Below are 22,361 nucleotides of genomic sequence, written 5' to 3'. Positions count from 1 at the left end.
AATTACACACATATAATGGTCACCATGGTCAGATTGATATATTGCTATATTTACACAAATGGGGGGGATGATCCATTTCTTATAAACTCAGTCATTAATTTGGATTTTTCCCCATTCTGGTTGCAAACTGTTACTTTTAGTCTCATTCCTCATTTTCTCATTTTCATGAAATACTGTTCTGTTCTGCTTGATGTATTAAATTATGTTAATGTCATTTGTTATGATTGTTATCTTGCATGTATGTGTTTACAGGGCCCTCTGGAAAACCATGCTTGATTACTGACGGGGTCACCCTGTATAAATAAAACGAAATAATAATAATGATAATAATAATCGGGTGCTGTTCGTTATTCCGAAGGTTCGCTATTCCGAAGGTTTGTTATTCCGAAGGTTCGTTAATCCTAAACACACAAATGTCCTATACCTAGAGGTTCGTTAATCCGAAAATGAAATTCGGAATAACGAATCTTTCAGAATAACAACCGGCGCACGCCCCCCCCCCCTTTATTTTTTGTTAAAAACAAAAGAAATAAAAAGAAAAAAATAAATGAAACCCGGAAGTGGCACCAGAAATATTAGTCACGCCCCCCTTTACAGAAATCCTGGATCAGCCCCTGCTAAAGAGCCTTTGGAGTAACGAACCTTCAGAATAACGAGCTGTAACCTAACAATCGTGCATGCGTCTTACTGTTCATCCATGGCAGTCTCATGAAAGTTACTGTAATATTGCATCAATTCCATCGATTTACTCTTTCCATTTCTAAAAATTGCTTATGCAGAATTTGGATATATCTTTGTTCTCTTCATCAGATTGGCATTGCACAATCTATCAACCACAGTTGAATAATGGAATAGTGCTTCATTTTGAGACATATGTAAAAAGAAGAAGTACTGGCATGAAAATAACTTATAAAAGTTACAAGTACAACATGTACGAGTCCGAGTACCAGTAGTACGATGTACCAGTTGGACAATCATTGTACACGACTATTAGGGTCCAAGGAAGTCTAACAACATTTTGTTATAGCGCCATCTAGTGACAAGCCTTTTATTCTGATGGTCATAGCCCAACTGATCATAATTCTGTGTAAATAGAGCTATGTGTCAATGAGAAAGGATGTTTCGTAGTTCCAGGGGTCGCAGAACGTTTGTTTGTTTGTTTGTTTGTTTGTTTATTTGTTTATTTGTTTGTTTGTTTGTTGTTTGATTTTAGATTCTTTATCTTAGGGTGGGTGGACTGAGGGCAATGTATAATGTGCTGGAAAGGGGTTTTTAGGTGCTAAAGATAAGGCTTTTGTGATAATTCTGTGTCCAAACCCAGGGATGCCAACCTTGTAAAGAACATTGCAGTTATTTTGAGGACTAAAAAGGCATATTTTGGTGGGAAAACAGTACTTCCCCTTTCCTGCAAAATATGTGTGTAATAATACAATTTTTGGGGAAACAGTATTTTTTTCTGAATCCCACAGATTTTTTTGTTTTTGGACAAAAAATAAGTACAAGCTACTGCCAAAAAAAAAAGAAAAAAGGTAACAGCATGGAGTTCTGAGGCGATGACATCATTATCTCTTGTCATTATTTCTCTTTATTTGGGAGCAATATCATTGTTCAATGAAAACATGTGAAATTTTGCAACTCCGTAACTTTGCAAGTTCTGTCCAATATCCTTATTATTTTGTAATAAAAGTCAACATTAACACGTTGAATTGTACTGACACAATGATGAAATTTCTAATGGTGTTTTGTCATGCATGTATCACCCTCATAAATAAAATATTGCAAAATTTGAGCACGCCTGAAGGATTTTTTTTTTTCATGTCAGCTTTATGGAAATAAAAAGATTGTTTACTAGCCATATGCCTAAGCAACTTCTTGAATATGAACTATTTACACATTCACTGTTGATAGACAAAAAATGACATTGTAAAAGTGTGAATATTTTTTATTTGTTATGAAAAGTCATGACTGTGTTTGATTTGTGATGTTTGTGCAAAATGTCTTTAGTCATTTTTGCTCTTACTCAAAATTCCTACAGGCTCTTCGAGTACAGTCACACATCATGTCACTCACCAAATCTTGACTTACTTTTCTACCGCACTGCAACAGACCTCACATACTGTTACCTTTCATTCCACCATATGGACCTACTTGGGTCTATGATTCCACCAACTCACTGGTACGTTGCATCTCATAGCAAAAACCACCACTCATACTGAACTGCATTCATCTAGAAGATTTCACCAAGACTGGCTGATTGATCAACAGAACAACATGACTACAACAAGAGATGTTCAGTGACTACTATAATCAATGAAGCTTGAAATGTCACAGTGTCTACCTTTGCTTTCTCTCATTCCATTTATAGCTTCTAAACTCTTCCATTTCTTACATAAAACTCCTGCACACAGTTAAAACTTTCACAGTTGTGTGAAAGTCAAGACAAAAAGGGACACACACATACAAGTTCTTTTCTCTCCTGTAATGCCATAAAAGAACATTTCGTTTATTGCCATAAAAATATGCAGTACTTCCCTCCTGGAAGTGCTGTTTGCTCAGTTTTTAACTCTTTTAACGATTCTGAACAAGTATACATCAAGTCTGCTTTAAATGTAACATACATGCATTGCTTTTTGAGTTAGAGTACATAGAGTCACATATTATACCACATACCAATAAATTGAACCCTTTTGTGTGTGGTGTGAGTGCCACTTGGCACAGAGAACAAAAAAACAAAACAAAACAAAGCTTTGTACACACTGTCCAAAGTCTCTACCACAAGAAAGACGTATGTTCCTTGGACAAGATAATACGTGGCATGAGGTGTGAAAAAATGTGAGCAAATGAAGTTGTTGCATTCAGACAAATGATGCAAACGCTATTGTATTTATAATGATGACATCTTTCATACAATACTGAATCCACATGAAATCATTCCGTTATAGAAATTACTGTCATTGAATATTTATGCTGAAGCCGACAATCATGCTTAACCCCACACACATTCTGTGCGTAGACAAATTTCTCGGCACCAGCGAATGCTAGTCCCAGGAAACGAGGCTGATCGACTTTGGAAGACAGGTTAGGAAACTGATATTTCTCCACTCTGAATTTTCGTTACACATGAAATTTGTACACATTCAGATTGAGAAAGAGTGGACTCATGTGGTAGTCGCATGGATAGCAAATTTGAATAGCGCCCTCCTGCAACCTTTGGGGTTGGAGGCTTTAAAAAAACCTTTGAATGATTTTATGGACAGGTCAGCTTACATGACTGCACTTGTTAATGACGGAGATAAAAATTCCTTCCATATCTTTTCGAAATGGACCCATTGGGAATCTTTATTACTCACTCTACTGGCAATCATCAAAGTGAGGTAACACAAACACTACTTTACCATCAATAGGGTAAGTAACAAACAAAGGCAGTTAGAGTCAGCCAAATAAAGATACCCTCCAATCCAAACCAAGCAAACATTAGCAAAACAACAACGCAAAACTTCTGATGAAGTGGCAACTACCGGTACTGGGAGATCCTCTTAAAAACAAAAACACAATAACATGTTACATTAACATCCCATACACCATTCACATAACAAAAATATTTTGAAAGGTCAATGAGTTTTCCCCAAGTGCCAAAACCGTAAAAACAAAAACTTAAGGCATACATTGTACAAATGACCACACCAGCCATTGCCAGAGTAGTTTACGGAATACATGTTACATGTACAATGAAAACATCTCAGCTCTTAATGAAACTATGCGTAAGAAGTTCTGTACAAACATGCACATTGCAAAATATACAAACTGGCACATATGACTTACTGTATATTCCGTACGAAACATTGAGATGAATCTGTGCAAAATGCCTTCACAATTTCTCTTCCCAATGGGGCGCACGGCTTGTTGATAATATAGCAGCAGTATGCATCCACTAAATACCAATGGTTAATTTTACAACTTAAAAACAACATTTGGATGAGGATATCCCCGGTCCCAGCAGAGGAATCGTTGTGTTATGGCAATCGGGGTGTCTGGGAAAAATTATTGGGGAGAATTCTGCTAGTTCCATACACAAAGAGCCAACTCGATATGACTCAAGACACTGATGATGGGCAGACATGCACCCAGGCAATGAATGATTTCAGTGAACCAATAGATGACACAGATTCCCTCCGACTTGATTTAACCCAGGTGCAGACCCATCCCTCCATGAAGCCTAGTCTGAACTTTTAAAGTGTAAAAAACGTAGAACTGTGGTATGACATTCATATTGGCAAGTAGCACAAGCTGCTTATTTAACATACCTAGGAATTTTGTATTCTCTCTAATGAATGATCCTAAGGGAATACTATAATCTGAGGAAAATTTGGTTGAAAAGCTAGAGCACTCGATGGTTGGTGAAGCTCATTGTGGGAAAAAAAACAATCTGAAACTTCTGAAAGATTTCTGATGCAACACACACAATATTTTGCATCAGAAAGTGTTTGAATTGAATTGGATTGAATTGGTCAAATATGTATCAAGTATAGGGACAGCACTTCACAATCTGTTTCCCTTCTTTTTTGGTGAATTTTTTGCATACATATTCCAGTTGATGAACTTCAATTTTGGCGATGAAGAAAGTCATGACATATCCTCAGTTTTAATATGTTTCACCTACTATCATCATTCACAAAATTGTGTGAACAAAATGGAAATGTTGTATAAGTTCTAGTTTAAAACTGTAGATGAATGATTTACAATAATTCCAGCCCTGGGGTCTGCATCACAGGCTTCAGGTAAACTGTTTCCCGTTAGTTCGGAACTGATCAATCCCAGCCAGTGCAGAATATCGACCACAACAGTGCTATCCCCTCTGTACAAATCATCACAATCTTGGGCAAGGCTTGAATGAATGCCTGGGAGTAAAGTCTACATGTGGCTCTTGAAGTTTCAATACAGTGAGCCTATTTGAGTCTGAGGGGTTTTACATCCATGTACCTGCACCCCTCACTAATTTTACATTGCAAGGGGTCAGAAACACATGACTTAACTCACTGCTATTTGAAGAGACAACAAACTCCAAATACTGACCTCACAACACTTCAACTTTAGCATTGTGACCCTACTGTCCCTATTGACCTGAGTTTTTTAAGACCCCTTTAAGCATGAGTGAGTGAACTTGGTAAGTACTGAACCAAAAACAGAGAAGGGAATTTCAAGAATGCTTTACAACTTGAAAAGCAGTTTTGATTTTATGCACTGTAATAGAAATATGTGGTTAAGATAGGTAAGCTTGCAAAGGAGAGCTTGTGCCTTGAACACGCATAAGATTCCAGCCATATTTTTGAGCTCAAGCCAAAGGCTACCTGGCACTCAGGTTATTCAATATCATGTGATGTGATCAGGATAAGCACGATTGAAGTGGAGTGTCAGGAGATTAGATATACCCAGACTGTATGAAACATAAATGCAAGGCTATACAACTTGCTAGTTATACATAAAAGTCCACAGAATTAAACTGAGGGATCATGGGATTACATCAGATGGGTTGGGCCCAGTTTATCAGTTGCTGGGGACTTGCATCCAATCACCTAATCGCTTTTGCTAGGGTGACTTTTTGATACAGGAAATGACGTTATCATACTGGGCAGGTAGATCTTGTGTGTGCTAACACACTGTACTGGGGATTGATGCTGTTGTCATTGTTAGTAGGACACTATCACTGCCACAAATACCCTGACAATTTGGAACGCAACATGCACCAAGTTCGTGTCAGCCTGCCGCGACTTTTGTAATGATGCTCTCGGCGTGATATTGAGCTTGTATCATTCCCATGCAGGAAGTGTTTGTGCAAAGTAGGATATTCAAGATGTGAATCCATGTACATTTATATCCTTTTAATACCTATTTTACCACCTGTTATCACATAATAGCAGGAAGAGGGTAAGTTGCATGCCCCCCCCCCCCCAATTCCTATCCTATTTTATCTCCCTACATGCCAGTATCTGTGGGAAGTTCCGCGTGGTTCATGTATAAAACTGCATTTACTTCTGATGTTCAGAAAGGAAGCCATGGTCTCATGGAGGGGAGCCTAATCTTCAATCAAAGGGCAAATTTGATATCAAAAACATCTTCCTAGTTGACAATATCCATTAAACATCACTATATTATCACGATCACAGGCAAAAATCCCCTAAAAGTGGGTTCCAGCTGACAAAAAGGGACTGCACATTTATTACTTCAAAGTCATGAGTTAAACTGAGCTTTCAACTATCATACACTTTCATCAGCTGCCATATTTTGTATTTTTCATTTTTTTGGTACTTTTCACATTCATGCTGCTATCACAAGACTAATTTGGTTGCATTGCTGCTTCTCCAGTAAGTACACTATGTTACACTGTCCCCAACACCTTTCAAAATACACCATGCTGGACCGACAAATTTTGTAGCTAAGGAACAGCATACTAAATATACTACAAGGACACTGAATACCAGTACTTTTGCAAGCATCATTCATGCAACATGCCAGTTATTCATTCGCTTTCTTGCTTGTGCTTGTTGCTGTTGTTTACTGTATGCATGTCGTGCGGAGATATGTTTATTTCAGACTATTGCACAGAAAACTTTATTTGCTTTTTAACATGTAAGGTGCAAGAGTAGAGCTACAGAACCAACGGACTATGATGACCACCGTTGTTGTTCTTATCATTGTTACAGACAAAGAGTATGTTTAAAAAGTCACTGAGCAGGGTGTAACAACCCACTAGCCTGCTTGCCACGGGCAACTAAACCTTCATGCCGGGCAAGTAAAATAAATGAGCACTTGCTTATGCACAGTATGTAAACCTTGCCCAAATACCCACTTGGGCAAGAAGAGGATTTTACTGTTGTTGGTGTTTAGTAATATCCTGTTTAGTAAGTACTGCTCATACCATCTTAACCACTACTCGTGTATTATGATACGATATAAATTCTGCGTCACACCACCTTTACACATATGGACAATTCTGACTGACGATTAATCATTCGGATGACATGTTTAATATTCATGACATAAAACGACAGATGTCTCAACTTGATAGCTTCCATAAAGTGCACACATGTGTTAAAATGCCCAGGTAACAAGCTGTTGTTTGACTGCATCATTTGTTTTGGGCACTGTCTGCACTTGGGCTGTGCAGAACAGGCGATGCAACTGGTTGCTCTCGTACCATCAGTCATAATCACCCACCACTGCAGTTCTCTCACTTTAAAAGTCACATGGAAGACAACAATTTTGAGCTTTGACTTGACGACAGCGGGTGCATCGACTGTTTCACGCAATCGTTTTGAGCAGAGAGGCAGGAATGACCCTGGAGCTGTTGCATGCACCTCTTGTACACACATAGACATACAATCACTACACAATGTGGTTGTCCGCGTCACAATACAGTCAGGCAGTCATGGTAACGACTCCCTCTTTGACAGAGTTCTCACGAAAGCACAGGGAGTGCTATGCGCAGACACACACACACGACAAACGATCACCACATGAAAAGTGTCCTCGGCGTCGTGTGTCACTCGCCAGACTGACGACTCAGCGTCCCACATCAGCTCTGCCTCGGTGGTCGCACTCTTGTCAGGAACTCTCTGGAGCTCCTTTTAAACTTCTTGACAAAATTCTCTTCACTGCTGCTATCTCTTTGACGACAAAAGGTAATGATGCTAATGATGAACCTCTCAAACGCATTTGACGGTAGGTGTCATTCCTCCAGCCAACAAGGGAGCTTACAGAGGCGCGATCGTGCTGCCCTTCCATCAGATTTTAGATGCATGTGACATCCGGCGGTCATCATCCGGACGTACACCCCATCTGGTCAAGGGTGGATGGGGGGTCCACTAGCACCAAAGTGTGTCCATTCCATCATGTCCAAAAACAGCGTCTGTGGGGAAATGGCCCGCCACAGCAATGTTGCCCGGCAGTTTTGGAAAGTGGACAAGTGTCCTCAATTGCCATTCAGCTGCTCAGCACTTGTTAAAGAGGTAGACGACCAGCTCGTACGTTGCCATGATGATTGCGGTGTTTGGGATCTGCCGAACAAGATGCGTCCCGAGACCCCCGTACAGGCCCCTGTAGCCCTCCTCTCGGAAAATGGTGAAAAGCGTCTGGAAGAATCCACGGTACTTGTCGCCCTCCTGCCGTAACCTTGTCCTTGCAACCTCTGTGGGGTGAAAAAAGAAAGTCACGATTTCAACAGTCGGAGATGGATGCCAGGCTTTCATAACTACACACTCACTCTTCTGAGAACACAGATTACCATTTTCAAAAATGATGGCTGAATCTAAAAGTAAGGTTATGTCATTGATAATTAGTAAACCTTCATTTGTAAATAAAAGAAGAGGTTTTTGTTCATTACCACAAAACCTTTCCCTAAATAACAAAGAGAATCCAAAAAGTGTCTCTTTCTGAGCATAATGTGATCTCAAAGTAACAAAGATTCCCCCTGCCTTCTCTATCCTAAAATCATAAAAGTTACAGAAGATGGGTCATAACTGAGCAAGAGCAGATAGAGCGAGAGAAAAAAAAGATATAAAGACAGGAAAGAGATAACAAATGACAATCACCATGTGGGTAGGCGAGAGTTGACGCGATGCTCTTCGACGTCGCTGCGGCAGCCATGAAGGCGAGGAAGTCCCAGGCGCTCTTGCGATCAGGCGCGCTGTAGCGGACCTCCTGGATGGACTGCTTGATCTTCTCGTAGATGACGAAGTGGATCATGGTCTCCGACAGCCCCGCGTACGAGGCGGTCACGCCCCTGTAGAACCCCCTCAGCCCCTCCGTCCTGTACACGTGCCTTGCACACTTGAACATGTTGCTGCTCTTCCCCTTCCTGCGATACGCAAATGAATGAGAAAAGAACATGAGGGGAAAACATTACCCACCGTATCCTGATAACATTTCACACATCTGCTCGTTCGGTTTCAAACACTCTTTTTCTTGTCAGCATCTTACTAATGTTTCAAGATGCACATGTCACACCTCTCATCAACAATGCATAAATTGTGAGCAGTTCGTTTGTGTTGTGCACAAAGGAAGTACATGTATCTCCTCAATGCATCCAATGATAAACAGCACAGACAGACAGCCAGAAACACACACACATCCACATAGTGTTGCAAACCTAAAACTGCCTCATCAGAAATTATACTTCTATCATAGAGACACAGGTTGGGGTAGGGACCGTAGGGAAAAGAGTTGATAATTTAAAAGCAATGGCATGATAAGAAAGTTGTGACCACCACATCTAGAGAGAGAGGGTGGCAGAGGGCGCCCTTACCTGTCATCGAGCTGCATGCGCGTCTTCACCATCCAGATGGGATTGGTTAAGGAACATGAGATGAACCCTGCAGAGAGGGGGAAAGATCAGGATGGAGAGTTCATCAACATTTCATCGTCCCATACTAGTTAGGAAGGGGCTTGTTTACCACATGGCTACATGAATTCTACCTATTTGTTTGTTTTTGTTTTCCATCTGAGAAGATGGCTGGAAAGCCCACATTCAGTTGCACTAGCTGGGTCCTGTTTCATAAAACTTGTGTTATCAGTGACAACTGCCACATTTCTGTGACAAATTAGCTCTTAGCCAATCAGATGCAAGGATTTCAGTAGCTTATAACAACTATTACAACTTGTCACTAGTAACAAGTTTTATGAAAAGGGGCCCTGGTCTTCCATCGGGTTCAGTTGTACGTACTTGGGGGGAGGGGGACTATTTCACCAAGTTACAATGTATGCACTCTAGTAGTGATGCAGCACAAACAACTGAAGGCTTATCGATGCACACAAAACATGAAGTTACTGCCACTAGAGAAAAATAATGCCTTCAGAACACTTTGTGGCGGAGGGATAATAAAACAGGCGAATATCAAAACATCAATCACTGTCCACTTTATCCTTTACCCTACAAGATCTACTGTATAAACCAATACCCATGCCACATGGCTCTATACAGAACCAACAAATTTTGCCTGCAGACAGTTGTCCCCAAGTTTGTACTTTGTTGTTGGTTTGGTAGACCCCAAGATCTTGAACATGCTGGCATCTGTGTCATCGACCACATTCATACTTACCCCCTCCCCAAATACACCAACGTCATAAACTTGGACTGTGGCCAACCAAGTGTATCATGACTGACAGGATATGATTCAACTGCCCTCGCCAAGGTCTTTACTCACTACAACTGTCTGGTAGTTCTTGAACGTTAACCACTTTCACACTGCATTGTAGAATAACATTTACACAGAGAGGCAAGCTTCCAAAAATATCAATATTTGCCCTACAACCCCCCTCCCTCCCCCTCCCCGCCTCTAAATAAAAATTTGCCATTATCGTGAGAACGCATTACTCCATAATGACAAAAAAGGCGTCTTGCACATCTACCCATGATAGCGGTCATACATGCCAAATTTTAAGTCAATTGCTAAAAAAATGCAAGAGTAGTTTGAGCCACAAGTTTTGCAACAGACCGACCGCCCGACCACCCAACCGACAGCTAAACCGACCGCCCGGCCACCCGACCTAAGAGGGATTCCTACATGTATATACGTATACCCCAATACACACTATGTGTGGGTGGGGGTATAACAACAACAACAACATAACTTAGACTGGCCATATAGGTGACAAGAGGTACTGGTTTTGCAACAAGCACCTCACAAGGGCATGTCACTATTTGCACATCATGTGATGGGCAGACCACTGTGAATGGTAGTTTTGTGCCCAGCTTTTCATACCTGCCGATCCGGCCGAGAGGAGATGAACAAGGGAAGATTCCGGCGACAACTTGGTGTTCAGGAAGTTCTTTGTGTTGGCGTAGGCGCCGAAGTAGATTGCCCTGCAACGACACATATTCAAAAAAATCACAAGATGTATTCAGAAGTCACGAGTCATATTGCTGCCCCATCAAAAGCACACATGAATACAAAATCCAATATCCACAAGGGGAAAAAAAAATCATTAAAAAATATGAATTTGGCTTGAAGTCACATGTGAAGGGGGGAGGGGTGTAAAAGAAGTAGACCATTAGTTTACTCTCTGATCAACCATAAAAGTTGAAGTTCCACTATATTCAGCTCTACATATTTGACAGACTTTGCCTGGAGCACCATTTTTTTTTTTCTGTGAGTGTCCTACAGTTTGTAGTAATCCGGGTTATACTTGCCAACCAAATTTCAAATTAATTGAATGAACAGTGGCTTGTCAACATACACTATAGCACTGGAATTCATGCACATATAAATACATCTGACAAAAAACACGCAGAAACCAAACTTAAATTTCTTGATTGTCAGTAACAAGTGAACTCACTTTGCATGGTACAGACTAGACATAAGTGTAGTATCCACAATTTTATGTTACAGATGAATATGTGCACACCTGACCACATCTACTCAGTAGCTACATTTGTAGGAATCAAATTCCAGTATCAACTACTGTGGCTTTTATCAAGGTTTACTTTAATTTTTCTTCTTCTTTTTTTTCAAGCTACAGGGGATACAAAATCCTCACTTCATTGTGCCGGCGTTATCTCAAAATAGCACATTGTATTCACTTCCTAATTGTTTTACGACACAGGAAAGACATGGCAAAGTTTGCAGGAAAAGTTGGTTCATATCTCCGCGAGGCACACTTCACTTTGCACTCCAAACTCCCAATACTGCTTGATAAGGATAACCACCAACAAAACAACTCTACTCTTTCAATCTTGTAATCATGGAAGGATAACAAATATCTGTCCTTCATGGATAAAAATCATACAACAAAGGTTCTCGTGATTGTTGTTTGCGATACACTGTACAGCTGTATCTATAATATGGGGGTATGGTGGGACTTCTGTCGAGAGACCAGTTCGTGTTCATCAAATTCAAGGTATCACAAGACCACAAGATGAAACAAATTCACTTCCATTCAATATTAACTACCACAGAAAAACTGAATACAAGGCTACACACATCTCTTGCAATTTTATAGACAGAGACCACAATGCACTGTATCTGACTTAAAGTGCTGTCACAAAATACCTGTACATACCGAGTTTTGTTTTTGGTATTTTGGTCAATTAGCTTAAACAAGCTGTAAGCACATTTTGTATACAAGTGCATGAGTGCTTGCGTGTTTGTTTGCATTATGTACATGTGTTGTACATGGACTAGTCTGTGAAAAGATCTGATCGTCCCAGTGTTTTGCAAACTTTTATTTTTCATTTTCATCACAAGCATCCATGGAAAACAATTAAGGAGTGTAACATTCACACCGACTTTGAAAACTGATCAATGAGAGTAAACAGTACAAGTAAGCAATGCTTCTATTCTTCAGCGCACAGGCCAAGAGTTCAGGGTCCCCACCTGGCAATCACAGGCCAACTGGCTAGCAGTGCTCTTTAATAGTCTTACATGTATCTTGATATACTTTGGTGCACCTTGATACACTGAGATATGGAGTATTTCATACACATGTTAGAGCTGTACCACTTAGGTAAACATTATGCATGCTCGCCCTCCTAAGAAGAACTGCAAAGAGATACCTGTGGAAATGTTACTAACAGCAACTATCTGACCCTCTGAAACCTGGATACATATTTTACCAGAAAATAATAAGACAAGACAGGATAAGTAAGAGAAAGGGAGACAGACAAACAAACAGGAACACACACACACACACACACACACACCAACCTAAACTGCAGCTAGACAAGTCCTGTTCAACACAGAGCCGGGGTTCTGCACTGTTTACAAGTGTTCTACCCATCTCTGATTCTCAGTTACTGGCACAGACAAGGTGATATTGACGAAGTGGCGGGTAAGCACCACCACCAGCATGCCTAGTGTGCATGCCGTAGGACAATAACACTCAACTGACCCAACTACTCAACCGTCACACTGTGTTCACCCGATTATCAAATCAATTGTATTTCTGCCATCAACTCAACAGCAGTTCCGCACAAAAATTTGTGTCATTGAGACCTACATTGTATTATTCTCTTGTGACCTGAGGCAGCCAACCATGATCCCAAACAAACCATGTGAAAACATGCATAGAAGAGAGCCAGTTTTATCTGGATTTTCCATGTATGGCCTAGGCACCCGTGCATAGGTTTCTCTTTGATGTGGCTCTTGAATAAGAATTTGGATGTTTGAACTTCCCTATGTACAACCTGTACATGTAGCTGTTGTTACACAAATTTAAGCCCCTTCAGTGCATGTAGAGGTGATAATGATGATCATCATACTCAAGTTAACATCAGTCTTCATAAATCCCACAACTACTGACTGTATGTGCACTTGCCAGCAAATGTTTTTGATGTAAAGTGTGCTATCATGCTTCAACATGATAGTTAACACTGCCCTCATGGAAAATGAACAGTTCCACTGGTCAGTGTTGAGCATGTAAACCTGCAATGCCTCCTGTAAAGCTATCAAAGAGACTATTATGTCACCTCCTGATGTGAATACACAGTAAAATAAATGCTGCATGCCGCAACGCTCCCATCAAAACTAAATTTATCGCACTTTGTTGTAAACTATTCCCTCCTCGACTACGCAAGGTCTTTGCCGCAGCACCTCCATGGTAGGAATCACGCACGACAAGTAAACCATGTTTACAAGCAATTTCCTGCTTGAGAGGGAGGGGAGTGTACACTTGCAATCTCTCTTAGGCCAAAGATCCCAAAGGCAGTTTAAACTCCTACGAGACTGCTGACTAAACAAATTTTGTCAATGGAAAAGTGTGCAACAGGTCGCTTAGCACCGACAAATGTCTAAAAATGAATGCATACTGAACCCACATGTGAAGAATTTGTTTAGCTTGTGCGCTGATTTTCAGTTTATAGAATACAAATTGCACATTAAGATCATGAATTTGATCTTTAACCATATATTGTACGTCCGTAAAATTTGGGTCTTCCAAAGAAGTGAAAGCATTTCAGCATTGTCAGCTGTTTATAAACTTTCCAACTGAAATAGAACAGGATCCAAGCCTTTATCAGGGTCAAGCATAAACATGCAAGAGACCAGCAGTCATGCTTTCATTGTATAGGGCCTACATGATGAGCTCTCCTTTGACCTTTCCATTGCATGACGTAAATTTTCAACTGTCCTTTCCTGTGATACTAGGACTGGACAGCAATCTTGCTAATGATAGCAATGCTGTCATTTGGAATCTAGATTGTTTTTCTTTTCCTGATGTATAATGTTGGGTAATTGGACAGTTTTGTTACATCAAGAACTCACACCCACGCTGCGTATCACTACAGTAGTACTGCAGGAAGCCTCGTACACACATGTACACATCATTCATGCACGTGCATACAGCAATGAAACAATCAACTAGAACTGCATATTGATCTTCCCCCCCCCCCCAAAACCACAACTTAGCTGAATAGAACGCCCTACGTAAAAATCCATATTAATCCCAAAATATATACAGACTCCCTCCCCCACCCCATAGATCACACAGGGGCACACAGTGTCAAGGGTCAATACACAATCATTCCCTCTCTATTGGCCGTACATTAAAACAGCTTTGTAGGTCGGTTCACTGTCAGCCACCAGGCACTGTGTTGATACGGAAAAAATACCAGTCATGTGACCAGAGTGCTGTAAACCGAAGCCCGCCGTTCCTCGCTCCAAGTGCAAGGGCGGGCGTAACAGAAGGGAAAAGTATGTGAGACCTACGTTGGTAGCTTTTTTATACCACACCCTACACCTGCTGAAACCTGATGTGCGCAAATATGAAACTTAACCTTTTCCCTACAGAAGACAATGCAAGGTGGATTCTCTTCATAGACAACACTTTTTCAGATGTTGATATGACTTCCAAAATTTCTCACTTGCTCATTACAGGGATAAGAATATTGTAAATAAAAGAATGTCTCATTACAGGAGCCAAATCAAAGCCTAAATGCACAGACTAGCAGGCAAGAACACGCTCTGAGGAAATGGTCGTAGAACTCCAAGTTGGAACATAGCCAGCGCCAAGCTATCACTTCCACCCCAGGAAGCTATTTTGCAGGAACACTATATATCCCTGGGAAATAAAACGTGGGGTTCTAAGGTACCATGATGTGCACAGATATTTTCAGTGTGAGGTCTTGGCTCCTGCTGTTTTGGTTCTTTCCTTCATATTACTTTCCTAATGCTGAACATTCTATTGCAGTGGTCAAAACAAAACAAAACAAACTCTAAACAAAAACAAACACAAAACTAAAGGGGGAGAAATAACTTTGTGAGAAGAACTTGTCACATCTGCCACTGAGTTAAGTAACAAAAGGTATTCAGACAAGGAGAACTCAGTCTTGACAGTTGATGTAAAAAAAAAAAACAACAGCAACAAACTGAACTGGCAAAGCAATGAAAAACTAACAAACTATGGCCTTGCAATGCAGTTTTGTAAGGTTTAATTTCATGCATGCACAATCGCTACGATATCAACTTAGTACCTGGATGGGGCTACTCCAACAAGGGTAGGTCCAAGACCTTTGAAGAGTGCTGTCCCTCCCTCTGCTTCAATGATTTGCCTGGGTTGGACACAGAAGGAAATAACAACCATGACAAGAAGATAATAGCTGTATGAGTTCATCATAAAAATCTGGACAATTATAAAATCAACATCTTCTTAAATTATGAAATGTGCCTATTCATCTCGGTAGTGTGACATGAAAAGGGACATAAAAGAAAAGAAACAGACTACAGTAGGTTGTGGATGTACTGTGCAACAGTTGGCTACAAACTCATAAGGGGACACAAAATAAACATACATTGAAAACTTTTTATACGCATTCTCCAGCATTTCTACAATTTAACTGCTGTCACTAGCAGAGAAAAACTTTCACTTTCAAGTCAGTTGGCTTAGAATTTTGCAGTGCATTCGAGGGGAGTGATGCAAAACAAGACCATTTTCACACGACTTCTAGTCTGCTGAATGCGTTTCGGTTCAAGCAGTGGTTCAATTCGTTCCACATGCACGCATTCTTAATAGCTATCTGGGAAATTTATTTGAAAAAATTTCTGCATCACTTTTAAAACACCTTCACGTCTGATTGATACAGAATCAGATCATGCACACTGATGAGATATTCAAAGTCTACCATTTACTGTAAAACAAGGAATGTTCGTGTGCATTTTAATTTCGGGAGAGCAAAGATTCGCAAAAGTAAAGTGCACATGAATGTTCTTGTCTACACTGTACACATTGAATGTTAGAGGCAATTCGCTAAAACTTCATGCAGCAAAAGGCTGTCGCCTCCAATTCACGAAAATTTCATGCTGTGAAAATATTGTGTTTGCCAGCATGAGCAGGCAACTTCTTTGAGCAAGCTGCCAGTGGCATCTTTACGTAGTTCAGCGAGGACAACTTTAAAAACACTCTCGCGCAACTCACTTGATGCATTTGGCAATGCTGAGGGTTCTCCTCCCACAATCCTCCAGGTGGACCACGGTGCTTCCTCCTGACGAGACGGAGATGACCTGGAGCGGCTTGAAGGTCGTCGTCGACGACTGGAGGCGGGTCTTGACTATTTCCAGCGGGCACGTTATCACTGCTCCTACTGTACCACCCACACTGCAAATATGAGAAAACAGATAACGACAATTAATAAAAGAAACCAATTGCGCATTTTTATAACAGTAGAAACAATCAGCGCTTGACATTTTATAATGGGGGCCAAGTGGTCACTAAAATTTGATGTCAGGTCACCACTGATCTCTAAAAAGGTTATCTTTTGCAGGCTTGATCGGGCAACGAAGATCCAAAATGGACTGATCATTACGTTTCCTTTTGTTTGAGGCCAATATACAACGTTGTATTTCTTTTTCAGGTCATCAGAATTTCAGATTTAAAGATCTTCAAGACCAGAATAGACCACCAGAGTGTCAAGCCCTGCAAACGTATCAAAAACAAACCCTGACATAATATCATTTCTCACGCCGTAAAATCAGGACTTGCAAAAAATCCTGTGGCACATGAATTCAGGCTCAGCTGCTGGCACTGCACAAAGTTCATGAACTTTGACAATCATTACTTGATCCACAGCAGCCTACTACAAATCATGATCCCGTATCTCCACATCCTGTCAAATGTGTACGTGTCTATAAGCTCGTACAAGAACTGCATGCAATGACAAGTTGTTGGTACATAATGTATTTTTTTATTTGTCACTCATGTTAATTAATGACAGTGCGCTTTCATTTCATAATGCTTTGAAAATGACATCAGTTCAGAAAGGCAGTGTCAGTATTTGGGTATCCCTGCAAACTTGAACGGTAGCGGGATATGCTTTTAATATGCATGGTTTATGCATGAGCCATACAATACTTTATAAAGCTACATGTACATATTGTACTCTGTACATACACATTCTGAGTTAAACCGTAATCCTGTTAATTACTTAGGTCTTTCACATGCATGATACAGTTACAATTGTAGTTCAGTTAATCTGGCAAACCATTGTTGTGCAACACAAGTTTGTCCATGATCTACATGTAGTTCCAAAGTTTGCACCATCCAATACTGACTGATAAGATAGTCAGGATACACAGGTACTGTACATTGTATATCAGGGAGGTGGGCCCTGGGTATACTGAAGTGTGTGCACTGCAGCATGCTGGTAGTGTATTGCAAACATTCCACTGATGGTGATCACCAGAAATGGCCAATCAATATTCTCCCAGAATACGTCTGTCGTCACACAGGGTGAACATTGCACAGCAACTCTTTGGAACCTTGCTGTATCCATTATACACTGATGCAACATGCAGTGGCATTACATGTAAGACTGACTGTATTGTATGATTTATTCTATAACATGCTTGGACTGTCCAAGGAGTTGGACTGTCCCAACAAAATCTACAAACTACCTCAATTCCCACATTTCCAAAGCCACAGGCCCTGTGTTGATGCACAGTCACCATTTTTTGTCATCATTTACCTAGATACATGTAGGCAGTCCACTGGATGTAATTCATGATCATACTGGTATTTGAACTCACAGCTGCTTCTGGCCAAGAAGTAAGGTTCTGTTTTTGTTTTTTTTTTTTGTTATTCCTGTATTCATCTCTACTCTGAAAACTGGGATTAGATACATCTTGTATGACAAAAATTTGAAGCTGCTGTTGGGTCAAACCACGATGTTGTCATTTGTGAAGGAATTACCCCTAATGTTAAAACATGTGCAAGTCTTTATATTCTCAAAACTGGTCCCCCGAAGCAAAATCTTGGTTTTTCAGCTCAGCAAAGTATGATTTAGAAAAGGCCAATGTGTTTGAAGGATTCCTTCTTTCTTTGTTTCAGTGTTGCTACATTTACCTAATGATGTAACTTGTTAAAGTCTTTTTTCAAAACAAAATTTTTGTTCATGCACTGGCAGTCATGAGTTGGAAGGTGTCCCTACAATAATCTTACAGGCTTTTAACAATAGGCATCAGAGTGCATTTCATGTTAATGAAGGTCTGTGTATACTCTTGGCTCATTCCACCCACTGTCAAAGGGCTTCTCTCCAAATAAGTATTCAAACTAGATTTTCTGCAGACTGATAGCATATTCCCATCAATGTCCTCACTAAAAGACAATGAAGTTTGTGTAACCTCACTGTTTCCTGTTTCCCTTTATTTCACCCCAGACATCCATACTGGCACAATACATCACTGTAGATTATAGCTAGCTAATGAATCTCACACCATTTTCACTGCGCAGTGTGTTTCCAGAGGAAGATATTATAGTCAGGACAAGTTGGCATCTACAACCAGTATGTTAGACGGATAGATCCGTCTGTCCGGAGGAGTCTTTTATATTTTTTGCGTTATGGCTCTCCTCCGTAGACACAAGAGGGGATCCGTGAAGCCAGACACAGTCTCCGCGGAACATTCCCCAATGACCAGATACAGACCGATCTTTCGGTCAACCAGTATGTATACTATTATATTTATTCTGCACAGTGAAATGCATATCACATATGTGGTAATCTTCCTTCGGTGGGTTGTTATTCGTTTGTGCTCTCCTTCATTATTTCAATCTCTCGATCAGAGAGACAGAGAGGGAAAGACTGAAGAGAACAAAAACAAACGACAAATGAGAGCCATCTAGACGAAAGTGGTGCATTCATCCCATTATAGACCCTATGCTGAATATTCATCACAGTTAATGGTGCAGAGCCTGAGGTCTAACGTTTGTTACTGATGTTTGTACGTTGTAGATCCTAGGTCAGGAGTCTACTGCAGCTGCTGGGGTAGGCTCAAGATTTTACCGAAAGATCGGTCTGTATCTGGTTGTCAGGGCCAGGGATATGTTCCGCAGAGACTGCATCTGGCTTCATGGAGGAGAGCTGATAGGTATCAAAAAAATAATAATAATAAAATACTCTGCCAGACAGACAGCTTTTCCTGTAAGATGTAGATTTTCTACTGTGATAGACTCCACATTTTTCATTTTGGTTTGTTTTTCAGCTGATTTGTTGATCAACTGGGCTAAAAATCAAACAAACTGAAGACTTCAAAATTTATTTAGAATCTATTTGTTTTATTCACCTTTTCATTCTTTTTTTTTTTTTGGGGGGGGGGGGCTTGTCACATGATTTTGGGAGAGAACCTGAGGCAGCCACAATTGTGAGAACCTCTTATTTGTTGTTGATTTTTTTTTTTTTTTTTGGGGGGGGGGGGGTTAGGCCTACTTAAACAAAAAACAACACTAGCCCCTACATATAGAGTAAGTGTTAAAGACAATTTGTTGTCTTAGTGATTTTGTGAGAGAATTAGAAGCAAAAAAAAATATATATATATGCTCCCTGGACTCTGGAGTACAATTGTACAAATACAATGTCAATGTACGTCTGGCTTCACCTTCAGGCATGGAATAACCTCCTAACATCCTAACGTTAATTGCATCCGAGGAGGACCATTCCAGCGGGAAAAAAAAAATGTAAATCCCTCCTCCTAGCTCCAGTCACACTTATTTTTGTGTCTATTAGTATAAGTAGTAGGCTCTATTAAGTTTAAAACTCTATCACTGATCATGCATGTCATGTGACAATTTTTGTTTTAAACTTTTGAAGCTGTTGCAAAGCTAATCAGTGACATCACTTGCATTAAATAATGTTTGAAGAGCATGAGCCCGACCAGACGTTGTCTGATCGTTAGTTATTGGATATGAAAAAGGGATTCCCTTCGCCCTCTCTCTCTCCCGCCTCCAGTCCCTGTAGCTCCCGCTCCAAGATCCTCCCAGCTCCCGATCCCGCCTTCGATATCAACACCGAGGTGCCCGGTCGGTGCAAGCTCGGCAGCAAGGCCAGGCAATGCAAGGCCGACCAGGTCCACCAGGGGGTGTTTCACCAGGGGGTGTTTCACAAAGAACTTTTTTATTTTCAATTCAGTCGAATTTAACATTTATTGCTGTGTGTCTTTAATTTTGACCAACTTTCTAATGAAAATGAAGCTTTCGAAGATTTTCATGTAGCCACTGGTCTCGTATACAACCAACCGCTCAGCCTTGATAATAATATCAGCACTGATCAGTGATATAGCTAGTAATTTACTGTACTCACTCACTCAAGGCTTGGGAACACATTAACCTGTGTGTGGAAGACTTACCCGCCTGCGACTACGTGAGTCATGTGCGGTGATAATGTTGGTCGATGCATTGCTCTGTGGATTGGCTCTCCAGTATTATCCTCAGTATTCTCCAGTTCACTATTCCGATGTATCCAAACGCATATGTAGACATCAAAGTGTGCTCAAATCGGTCTCGACGTCGAAGAACCAAAATATATTTTAAATGTGGTGAAAGAAGGCACTAGCTAGTCGATAGTCCCAACAAAACGGCACAAGTGAAGTGCATTAGGATTTCCGTTCGTTTGCGCTCCACGCACGATTTACATGAATGGAAATTACTCGTGTGAAATTTCAGTATGCCGTTTGCACAACCGACAAGCGCAGGCACACCACACACAAGCCAGCCAGCCATGCAACGCAACGGCGCACCCGCTTGCGTTGCGCAGTGTCTATGCATGAGTGCTTTTTTTGTGTGTTATGGTAAGGCTGGGAGCACGTGTACCGTGTGGAAAATAATGCAATGCCTTGATTGGTCAATGTGAGAAGACATTGACCAGCATGCAGAAGGTCGAGAGTTTCACGTGCTCGCTGTTCTTTGATTGGTTGATTGACAAAAGCAAACAAATATTATGCGCGCTACGCTATTACGGGCAAATTTAGGTCATGTTTACAAACATCAACGAACTTTCTAAATAAACTTGTGGGAAATTATGAAGGGGAGGAAAAATTGATACATTTTCATTTCGAAGAATCGCTGTGATACAAACTGTTGGTTTTACGAGTACAGTATTGTTTTGTAACTTGCGTACAAGTATAATGTGGTACAAACAATAGCAACGGTGGGCACACCATTTCTGAGGTACTTTATTATTTGGGAGTGATACAGTATTTCGTACCTCGTTGGGGGCTCATTACCTGAAATCTTGGGGTGTAGTTTTGCATCTTTTTGTTTTGCGATCTCCAAGTTAAAGCTAAAAGGTTTTTTTCGCGCAGAAAAAAAGAACACATAGGCAGCAGCGCAGGTATCCATTGATTTTTTTTTTTCCAGTCTATCCTCTTGAGGATCTGGCATGAAAAATGTTAATGAGGCGTATTTAAAAAAAAAAAAAAAAACACACACACACAGACATACTTTTTGTTCAAAAAAAAAAAAGGGAGGAGAAAATTAACAAAACCTGTGAGGGCCCCGTTGCTAGAAACTTCGCAGGACTTTTTGAAATGTTTTAAAAGTTGGAATCTCTTATTTTTATTTTCTTGGGAAACAAACCAGTCCTTATGGATATTCAAATGAGAGAGTTGATGTCATGCCCTCAAAATGTTATATAAAATATTAAAAATATATATTTCAGCTACGGGTACACATTCCCGTAACAAAACATATCAAAGATGGCATTGCTCTTTTTTATTTTATGGTTTCACCGGGCAATTTTGATAGTTGGAGTAATATGAAGTTTTTGTAATTTCTATTTGAAATGAATAAGACATTGCGAGAGCATGACATCTACAACTTGCGAACTTCCATATCGAATGGTCTAGAAGTGGGTTTTTTTTTCGAAACTTACAGACAATTGAGAATGTTATAACTTTCAAATTTCTTATCCGATTTTGATCATCTTTGCACTGTTCTCCATTGATTTTTTCTTTTGAAATTGATGAGACCAATGAGGAAGGAATTTCACGATGTAACGATTTCAATGATTGGAAGTACCGCGGTGGATGCCTCATTCATCATACAGGGGGTTACCCAGAAGCAAGTCAATTGTTTGTTTGCTTGTTTGTCTTTACAAAACCGTCTTAACT

At 40.4% G+C, this 22,361-nt stretch overlaps 1 protein-coding gene across 1 annotated transcript; it reads right to left on the bottom strand.

The window, feature by feature from the left end:
• Positions 1-7,670: 7,670 nt before the first annotated feature.
• On the bottom strand, positions 7,671-20,852 carry LOC139745486 (solute carrier family 25 member 36-A-like). Its single transcript, XM_071655879.1, has 7 exons — positions 20,601-20,852; positions 16,402-16,581; positions 15,461-15,538; positions 10,758-10,858; positions 9,302-9,368; positions 8,589-8,854; positions 7,671-8,185 (listed from the first exon to the last, which is right to left on the bottom strand). Exons 1-7 carry the CDS (start codon positions 20,648-20,650, stop codon positions 7,989-7,991), a joined length of 939 nt encoding a protein of 312 aa, XP_071511980.1. The 5' UTR covers positions 20,651-20,852; the 3' UTR covers positions 7,671-7,988.
• Positions 20,853-22,361: the final 1,509 nt, after the last annotated feature.

Source organism: Diadema antillarum, unplaced genomic scaffold (assembly GCF_040938485.1).
Source record: "Diadema antillarum isolate AM-2024a unplaced genomic scaffold, OU_Dant_1.0 seq00001270_RagTag, whole genome shotgun sequence".
Classification (NCBI taxonomy): domain Eukaryota; kingdom Metazoa; phylum Echinodermata; class Echinoidea; order Diadematoida; family Diadematidae; genus Diadema; species Diadema antillarum.
Note: the sequence above shows the minus strand (reverse complement) of the source record. Positions and strands in the feature narration are given on the sequence as shown.